General features: G+C 37.7%; 1 protein-coding gene across 1 annotated transcript in view; it reads right to left on the bottom strand.

Annotated features, from left to right (window-relative positions):
• TMEFF1 (transmembrane protein with EGF-like and two follistatin-like domains 1) overlaps positions 1–10,001 on the bottom strand; it is a 119,528-nt gene that overhangs the window by 12,980 nt on the left and 96,547 nt on the right. Inside the window, exon 7 of the mRNA XM_012638272.1 lies at positions 6,464–6,530. Within this exon, the coding sequence (XP_012493726.1) occupies positions 6,464–6,530 (67 nt within the window). The remainder of the gene's footprint in view (positions 1–6,463; positions 6,531–10,001) is intronic.

Below are 10,001 nucleotides of genomic sequence, written 5' to 3'. Positions count from 1 at the left end.
TGAAAGATTTATTTTTGAAATGAAAACTATCAAGCATATTGATTTTTTTCCAAATGAAAATACCTTTGCTGTTCTTTTCATATAGTTTTTCTTAGAGATGTTCATTGTAAAAAAAAAAAAAAATTCAAATAATATCAAGAACAAATAAAAAAGAAATTTAAAATAACCTGAGACCCCTCTATCTAAAGAGAGCTGCTATAAACACATTGATGAATATCTGCTCAGACTCAGGTATAATGATTTGAAGTAAAGTGAGCTGAAGTGAAGAAAATAAAAGTATAGTGAGTAATACTACCATGAGAAATGGAAAAGAGAGTCAGGAAGGAGAGATGGAACAGGGCAGGAAAGACAAAGACATGGGGACCTAGTCTTCAAAATCAATCATATTCATTCATTCCCTCTCTACTACGTTCACATATGCACACATGTACGCACACACACAAGTAAATTTTGGAATGGATTTTTGTGCTTTCAGGGGCATATACGCCAATACATTAGTCCTCAGCTCCATGGATGCAGAGCTCCCCAACGTTTACAGGCCTGTCTAGGTACAGGAAAAATTCCCAGGCTCCCTGCCATTTCTATCTTACAGTTCCAGCTTACATATTCTACACACTATCAGCCGTGTGACCTTGAGCATACTAACCTCTTAAACCTGAGATATCATAACTGTAAAATCAGAATAATAGAACCTGTACTTCATGTGGTTTTGAGAGGATTATGTAACATAACTAATGTACATACACCACCACCAAAACAAACAGCAAAGGGCTTATCTCCCCAAAATACAAATAAAAGGTGTTAATAAAATTTGAAAAATGTTAATGCAAACAAATTTAAAAGGAATGAAACAGGAGGCTGTGAGTATATGCATGTGTGGGGGAAGAAGATCAAGGGAGAAGTGAGAATAGAGGTGCCAAGTGTGAAAAAACTGAGAACTAAAAATGCAAATTTTCTGAAGATCAGAATTTACATAAACCAAAAAATGTTAATGATTATTAAGCTCAACAATAGCATAACTAAAGCAGAGAGATCATGTCACCTTTAACAAGACTAAAGTGATGTTATTTAACCTAAAAATGCATATATTTACATTGTACTAATTTAATTTACGCCCAGAAAGAGAACTGAACTAGAAATCAGGGCATCCAACGTATAAATTCTCAATTTTAAAAGTATCTTTACTACTTTGTGACCTTGGTCAAATCACTTACTCTTCTCTGAGGGAGTTGACTGAGCTCAGCACTGTCCAACAGAAGTACAATACGAGACACATATGTAATTTTACACTGTCTAGAAGCCATATAAAAAAACAGGTAAATTAATTTTAATGATATACTTTATTTAACCCTATATATATCTATACATAGCCCATAAATATTATCATTTCAACATATTACCAATATAAAAATTGATATTTTACTTATTTAAAAAAGTAAGTCTCCAAAATCTGGTATTTTACACTCACAACACATCTCAATACTGACCAGTCAAATGTCAAGAGCTCAATAGCTATGCATGCCTAATAGCTACCATACTGGACAGTGCAAAACAGATGATTAATTTATTTCTCACCTACTGATCACCTTCTATATGCCTTCTATACGCTGCTAGCTACTGGGGATATAAAATTTAAGACATATCCTGTCATCTGAGGGCTTATAAGGTCTCCTCCAGCTCCCAGACTATAACTCTGCCCTGACAAAAGAATCAAGTCCTCCTTTGAGTTGCTATAATCCTGAGCACCCCACTCTTCTATTACAACACTCATGATACTGTATTAAAGCTATCTGAGTTTTTTAAATCAGTCTGTACCATGAGACTGTTAGTTCCTTAAGAATTTAGGTCTTTGTGTATAACTTCTAACATTTAGAACGGAGTACATACAATGGTTAAGAGCACAGCTCTAGAGTGAGTCTGCCTAGGTTTGAATCCTGGTTACACCACTCTCCAGCAGTGTGACCTAAAGGCAATTAACTTAACCATTCATGGCCCTCGGTTTCCTTGTCTTAGAAATGGAGATGATAATGATATCCACTTCTCATATGGTTGTTTTGGGAACTCAATGAGATAATACATTTAGCATACTAAGTATGTGGTGTGTACAGAACTTAGAACAGCACCTGGCAAACAATAAGTATTTAATAAATAAATGTTACCAAGTATTATTACGTGGTCAATAAATGTTTGTTAAAAGAAAGAATTCCAATTTTCACTTGTTGATACGTTGTACTATAAAAGTCTTCAGTTCCACAAGTTAAAACCCTTTACTAGGAGAAAAAAAAATTCATGAATTGTATTTTTGTTGTTTTCCATTAAAAAAATTATTATCCAAATAAAGGTTTCTATCCTGAATCCCTTAGTGAACTGAACTGCTTATAGCAGTTATATACTGTGTTTCATAAGAGAGGTCGAAATTTAATTAACGATTCTTCATTATTTATTAATACTTGTGATCAAAGCAGAAGACTTGCCAAAAGCAATTAGCCTTGATGAGAAATAGTTTAACAGAAGCCAAATAACTAAAGTCAAATGTACTTTTCTTGCTACAATTTCAAACTAAAAATGCCATTCTACATTCCCAATCATGCCACAAGTGACTGGAGGAAAGCAGTTATCTCCCACAGCACTTCTCAGAATACGACCATGAAAATGCATAATAATGGGACTACAGAGACTGACGTTACATATCAACCTATAATAATAAAGTCCTATAATGTATATACCAACAGGACCATATAGGTCTGCAGAGGCTGTGGTAATGTACTAATCTACCATAAGAAAGTCCTATAAACAGCAGGGAATTCCAAGAATAACACAGAGCTTAAAGCCATCAGAGAATTCAGCTACGTGAAAGTAGCAAGAAAAAGTAAACTAAATTAAGAACAGGGTTTTGAGAAATTAATAGACAAAATATGGCACCAATAAACATTTACTGAATGAATTAATGAAAGGATGTGGTATCAAGCTGCAGACAAAGTAAAGCCATATAAAACATGGACATGTGTAATAAGGCCTTGAAGTGTATGCCAAAGTCCAAATTCACAGAGTTCAAATTCAACCTTTACTCAATGCCAACATTATTCATTATATTATACTTACATACTATTTCTGTGCATATTCATATGCTCAGCTAAGCTACAGAGTATATAAAGAAAAAACATATGTGGTCCTTGACCTCAAGAAGCTTACAGTCAATTTAAGGAACCAACAAATATACATGAAAAGCTAAACAACACAAGGGAAGGGGGGTCTCACATGGCAATTTACAATTAAATACCAAAAGATGGTTTTATAATACTAGGTGCTATGGAAGTTCAAATTCAAAGGAAGCTCACCGTAGGCTAAATTACTCAGGAAAGGATTTATTGATAGAGTAGAACTTAAGTTAGGCCTCAAAGTACAGATTTAGATTGAGGAGCTGTGGAAGTCAAAGGGAAGGTATAATACACACAGCATTCTCAAGAACAAAGGAGTAGGCCGGGCACGGTGGCTCACGCCTATAATCCTAGCACTCTGGGAGGCCGAGGCGGGTGGATTGTTTGAGCTCAGGAGTTGGAGACCAGCCTGAGCAAGAGCGAGACCCCGTCTCTACTAAAAATAGAAAGAAATTAATCAGACAACTAAAAATATATAGAAAAAATTAGCCGGGCATGGTGGTGCATGCCTGTAGTCCCAGCTACTCGGGAGGCTGAGGCAGTAGGATCGCTTGAGCCCAGGAGTTTGAGGTTGCTGTGAGCTAGGCTAACACCACCAGGCACTCACTCTAGCCAGGGCAACAGAGTGAGACTCTGTCTCAAAAAAAAAAAAAGAACAAAGGAGTAGCAACCTAGCAAGAGTGGCACATTCAGACATTCCAACTCAAAGCTGGAAAAGCGGGCTGAAACTAGATCATGGAAAAATGTGAATTCCAGGAGAGACATGTTTTCTTAATCACATGGGCAAGGAAGACACTGAAGGCCTTCTAGCTAAAGAGTGACACAACAAAAGCTGTGTTTTACATAAAAATTGAGAGTGGTTGTCCAAGGCTGGTGGTTAAGGCAAATGAGGAATGACTGACTGCTAATGGGTGTGAGGGAACGGACTTTTAGGGGTGATGGCAATGTTCTAAAATCAGATTATGGTAACACCTGTACAATTGTGTAAATATACTAAAAACCACTGAATTGTACACTTTAAACAGGTGAACTTAATGGTATGTAAGTGGTATCTCAATAAAGCTATTAAAATAAATTAGTTGAATAACAGCGGACAAGAGAAAGGGGTAGGGGTACTAGGAAGACCAAGTAGATCAGGTGACCAATTAGAAGATTAATACATAATCCAAACTTGTGGCAATGAAAAGCTAAGCCAAAGCTCACAGATACTAGAGATACAGAAATAAATACATACAGCTTGAAGGTGCTTTGGAAAGTGAATGAGCTCAGAAACTCAGATCTGGAAGGATTGTTGGAGGCCATCTGGTCTGATGAAAGAATCCCATTAAAATGACTCTCACTGGGAGCCTAATGATACGAGGTTCAGTAAAGAGAATGTAGTAAGCTGAGTTCAAATTTAGATCTCCAGTAATCCAAAAGTGTTTGTTCAGCACCTATTATGTTTCAGGCACCAGGGTATTTCCCAGAGTTTGAGGCAATGACAAAATAAACAAAAAGTAAGTACGGAGACCCAATAAGCAATTGAATATGTGAAACTAGTGCTCAGAGAAAGAGCAAGGATAAAGAACAAATTTTAAAGTCCACCAAGGTGATAGCCAAGAATAGATTAAATATTCTGAAGGCGATTAAGAAAGCAAGCAAGGAAGAACAATAGAATTCTAGAGTAGCTGTGATACAAAAGGAAAAAGCACCAGGGCTTAGCCTCAAAAAGTCTGAATTCTAGACCTTGTTCTGTCATTCAACATGAGCAACAAAATCTTAGTTTCAGTTTGTTCATCTGCAAAATGAGAATAACATGGTTGTTATGAGGATTAAATAATAACAAATATATAAAAGAACCTGGCACATAGTAAGGTACTTAATTAATAATTGTTAAATGGATGAATCTCCTACTGATGTCACTTATAAACCATAATATTAAACAGTAAGACAGATAACACCAATGGTGAAACTTTTAAACAAAGCCAGGTTACCAAAAATGAAACCAGAAAACAAAAGTATTAGCAATAATCATAATGACACTGATAATGAATTCAGTAATACAGAATTTAATATTCAGAGTGACCCAAGGCAGTAGATACTACTGCCTCCAACTATAGATGTGATAATGAAGCTCAAAAAAATCAGGACACACAGCTTTTAAGCGTAGAACAAGTCTGATTCCAGAGTGCAAGCTCTTAGTCATTATGCTAGTATTTCAGCAAGCTACCCTGGGAGATGTATAGGGAATGGACAAAAGCAGAATGGCCAAGCACCTGCTCTCTAGGCTGCGTAAATTCGACAACTTCAAAAAGGAAAGATGAAAAGGCTTGAAAGATGCAATAAAGCATGTTTTCACAAACCACAGCAGAGATGAAGCCAACACACAGTAAGAACTGGGGACAGAATGATCCTGTCTAAACAATGCCCTTAGGCAAGTGGTGACAGGCTCCACGAACAACAACTGCAACTGCTAGTCTCTGAACAATGTGTCTGTGTGCAATATAAAAAGCATGCTTGGTCACTCAGTGGCTCCTTTCACCCACAAAAGCATTCAGAAACAAATCTACCACCACCAGCAGTGTTTTCAAACACAAAGGATAGCTATGGTTCTAAGAGATGATGTTTATAAGAAAATCCAGATCCAGATGGCTTATCTGCAAAGGCTTGTTCCACTGGCTATCTGTCCCAGTCCCCCAGTGTACAACCCAAATAAAGTACAAGGAGTTGCTATGAGCAACGGAGACACGCACCAGGAAGGTAAACTGCTGAGGCCACAGCTATAGCAACATTGTATCAGTAACCCCAGGGCTCATTATTTCTATAATTTCTACAGTTAAAAAATTCAAAATAACCTGTCTTGCTTCCCCTACACTACCCTGCACCCCCTTAAACTTCATCACTATCACATCCCTCTAAATATCTCCCCTCACCCAGTCTCCTTGGACTCTATTAAGGAATTACGTACCTAGGTATAAACACCTCTCATGCTCTCATTTCTAAACCCCAGTGTCCTCCAGACCAACCCAGCTCTTCCCTTCCTAGCCTCCCCACCCTGCCCAGAGAAACACCTTTTCAAATGTGAATAAACTCATCCACTTCCTCAACCATTCCATTAGAAAATACCCATCTCATCTTCCTGAAGTGCCAAGACCACATCACTTACTAGACCTCCTTCCCCCAATGTGCTCGCCGCTGTCATTTCCACGCCCATCTCCCAACAACCTTCCTCTCTAGGAGCCTTCTAAACATCCTCATCAGGACTCTCGACCACGCTCCACGACACGCTCTCAGATTTCGTTCAGCGAGCTTAGCACCTGGCTCACAGTCTTGCTTTCTGATGAGGCAAATCTGGCAAAACCATCTTTAAAAGGGCACACCAAAACAGCTGGGCTGAAATATACAAACAGCAGTCACCAAATCATGGGAACAATGATACTGATATAGATAACTCGATATCTCTGGTATCCCTGGCCAGCAGCAGCAGTAGAGAGACTAATGAGACTCAAGAATGAGGTCAAAGACGAGGTGAGAGTTGGGGTGAAGCGAAGCTCAGGAACGAAGTGAGAATGTTTTTGTAATAAAAAAGTGTTATGGTTAGACTTTAGGCTGTATGAAAATATCTTTGAATCAAAATGGTCACATTAAAATGCCATAAACCACAAAGGAATTTTCCTGGGTAGATGGAAATGTTATTGATAATAAGGTACGGTGTACACAGGGTGTATCCATTTGTCAAAACTGACAGGTAAGATTTGTGCACTTCAGTGTTGTAAATTATACCTTTAAAAAAGTGTAAAATGAGAATAATGATAATCATGTGGGTGGAGGTACACAGACAAAACAAGAATGACAAAGTTGATAACTGCTGAAGGTGGGTATTGGGTATATGAGGGTTCATTATACTAATCTATTTATGTATCTTTGAAGTTTTCTATAATGAAGTTTTTAAAATGTCGCATATCCATCTCCCACACAACTCTGCTAAATCATCATATCCTTTAGGACTTCAACATCTACAAAAGAGCTTCTAACACTCCAATTTCAGTATTTACCACAGGTTTTCTAATAGTGCAAGAAGAGCTCTAATTCAGCTACTGTTCTGGACACTCAAAATTGCTCCATTTCACAAGCGCTCTTCCTTAAGAGCGCGACTTTAAAAGATCATGCTAACTGAGCACGATCTTCCAGTCTTTCCAGCTTCTTGCTGGTGCTGCATTCCTGCTTTTCACTTTGTAGTCTCCATCTCTGGATCCCTGCTCAGAGCGTCTTGGCTGTGCATGACTGCAGATGTGAATATTTGCTAAGGGCCTCCTATAAATAAATGCTATGAGAACAAAAAAATAAAAGCAAACGGGTTTGTTTTTACCTTTTAACCTCTGTTTTCTTACTATTAGAACACTCACAATTTGGGTTTCATCTTTTATTCTTTCATTCAAGAAATTCCTTTGTCCAATTGTCAATGATCCCCTTATCTTCAAATTCTAGCATAGTTTGGTCCTCTTATACTTTTCTGTAGCATTTTAAGCTATTAGCCATCCTTTCCCTTGTGGCTTCTGTGTATTCTTCTTGGTATTCTTCCTCAGACCTCTTTCCGCTTGATCCCAAGTTGGGCCTTCACTCCTTTCTAAATAATAGTGCTGTCCAACAGAACTTTCTGTAACTCTGGAAATGTTCTATCTCTGTGCTGTCCAATATGGTAGCCACGGGTCACATGTAGCTACTGAACATCTGAAATAGGGCTAGTATGACTTCATTTTAATTAATTTAAATTTAAATAGCTACATGTGGCCAGTGGCTACTATACTAGACAGTGCAACTCTATAATCACTCTGATTCATTCTCATGACTTCAGTTATCATCTCTATATCCAAGGACTGACTACAAATTCATGCTGATCAAAGTCACCTGGATGAGTTCCACAAGCACCTCAAATTCCAATATACAATCAATCGACTCCATCAAATCTTCCCTTACTTTACTCCAAATACCCTTCCCCCTCCCAACATCCTTAGTTCTATGAATAGAATCCATCATCCAAATCATCTAAGCTTAAAGTCTTAGTCACTTTTAACACTCTCTCACTCTCTCTCTCTCTCTCTCTCTCTCTCTCTCTCCCTCTCTCTCTCTCTCCCCCCATCTAAGCAGATGTCTATTCCTTTTGAGTCTACCTAACTGATCTCCCTGCCTTCACTGCAACGTATACAATAAGCACAATGTTCCTGTCTGTTATTATTCAAACAGTTAACTTTGTAGCCTTGCCTTTTTCAAACATTTTATATTAATAATGCCATTCCCTACTGCCCACAAATAAAGTCTAAATTCCCTCAGGTAGTATAGCATTCAAGATGACACAATCTGGCCCCAAGCTATCTTTCCAGCCTTGTCTTCCACTTCTACCTCTTAAGCCCCCACTCTCTAGCCAAAACAGATTCCTTATCAAATTCCTATACAGCCTGTCATATCTCTGGCTCATGTTCTTCTATCCTCCTTAAATATCCTTCTGATTTTTGTTCAAATCCTAACCATCCTTCAAGGTTCACTCAAATTCTACTTCTTCCATGACATTTGTTAGACCCCTATTGTCCCCCACTAAAGAGTAATGTCTTTTCTGAATTCCCATTGCAGGGTTGTTGTTTTAATTTTTGTTTTTGGTTTCTGGGGTTTTTTTAGACATTTTCTCATTCTGCCGCCCAGGCTGGAGTCCAGAAATGTGATCATAGCCCACTGCAGCCTCGAACTGCTGAGCTCGGGTGATCCTCCTATCTCAGCCTCTTGGGTAGCTAGGACTACAGGCATGCACCTCTACACCCACCTTATTTATTTATTTATTTTTTAAGATGGTGCCCCATTATGTTTGCCCAGGCTGGTCTCAAATTACTGTCCTCAAGCGATCCTCCCACCTTGGCATCCCAAAGTGCTGGGATTACAGGCGTGAGCCACCGTCCCTGGCCTCCCATCATGCTTTTTAACTGTATTACTTTGACAACAATAATCAATTTCTACTTAGTTGGAAGTTGGTTATATGCATTTTTTACTAAATCACAAGCTCTTTTTTGTGTGTGAGACAGGGTCTCGTTCTGGGGCCCAGGCTAGAGTGCAGTGATGTCATCATAATTCACTGCAATCTCAAACTCCTGGGCTCAAGCAATCCTCCTGCCTCAGCCTCCTAAGTAGCTGGGACTACAGGCATACACCACCATGCCTAGCTATATCACAAGCTCTTTAAAGATGTATATCATGTATTAGATATCTTTCTATCCAAAAAAGTAAAAATGACCAATATAAATTAGGCACATAATAAATTATATCTACTAATTATAATTTCATTTAAGTTATAGATCAATTATTATGTCTAAAAAATTTTCAGTATCTCAAAAGTGGCCTAGGCACTAAATTATCTATATAATTTTATCAACGGCACATAAGTGTTTTGGGCACACATAATTCCCCAAATTGCCCTAAGTATAAGCTTCTAAGTACTGAAAAATGGCCTTCATATTCTAGTCATGTACTATCGGTATAACGAATAACAGTGGGGCTGATCCATTATGTCTCCTATGGAAATACAGGAAATTTCCTATTTTAAATATAGTACTTTATATCAACATTGGAAACTGATATTTCAGGGGCTCATGGTTTTGATATGATTCAAGTTAGGGAAGTAACAAATCACTCAACAATAATAACAGCTACCATTTATTGAGCACTTATGAGTATGTCAGACACTGTTCTAAGCACTTGACACGTATTATTTTATTTTTATGAAATTCTATGAGATAGGTACTATTATTATCATTCCCATTTTATATATTTTTAGAAGTTAGGCATAAAAGGTAGATCATATATTTTAATAAAAATATT

This window comes from Propithecus coquereli, unplaced genomic scaffold (genome assembly GCF_000956105.1).
Source record: "Propithecus coquereli isolate 6110/MARCELLA unplaced genomic scaffold, Pcoq_1.0 Scaffold128, whole genome shotgun sequence".
Classification (NCBI taxonomy): domain Eukaryota; kingdom Metazoa; phylum Chordata; class Mammalia; order Primates; family Indriidae; genus Propithecus; species Propithecus coquereli.
The sequence above is the reverse complement of the archived record's forward strand: the minus strand, read 5'-3'. Positions and strand labels throughout refer to the sequence as shown.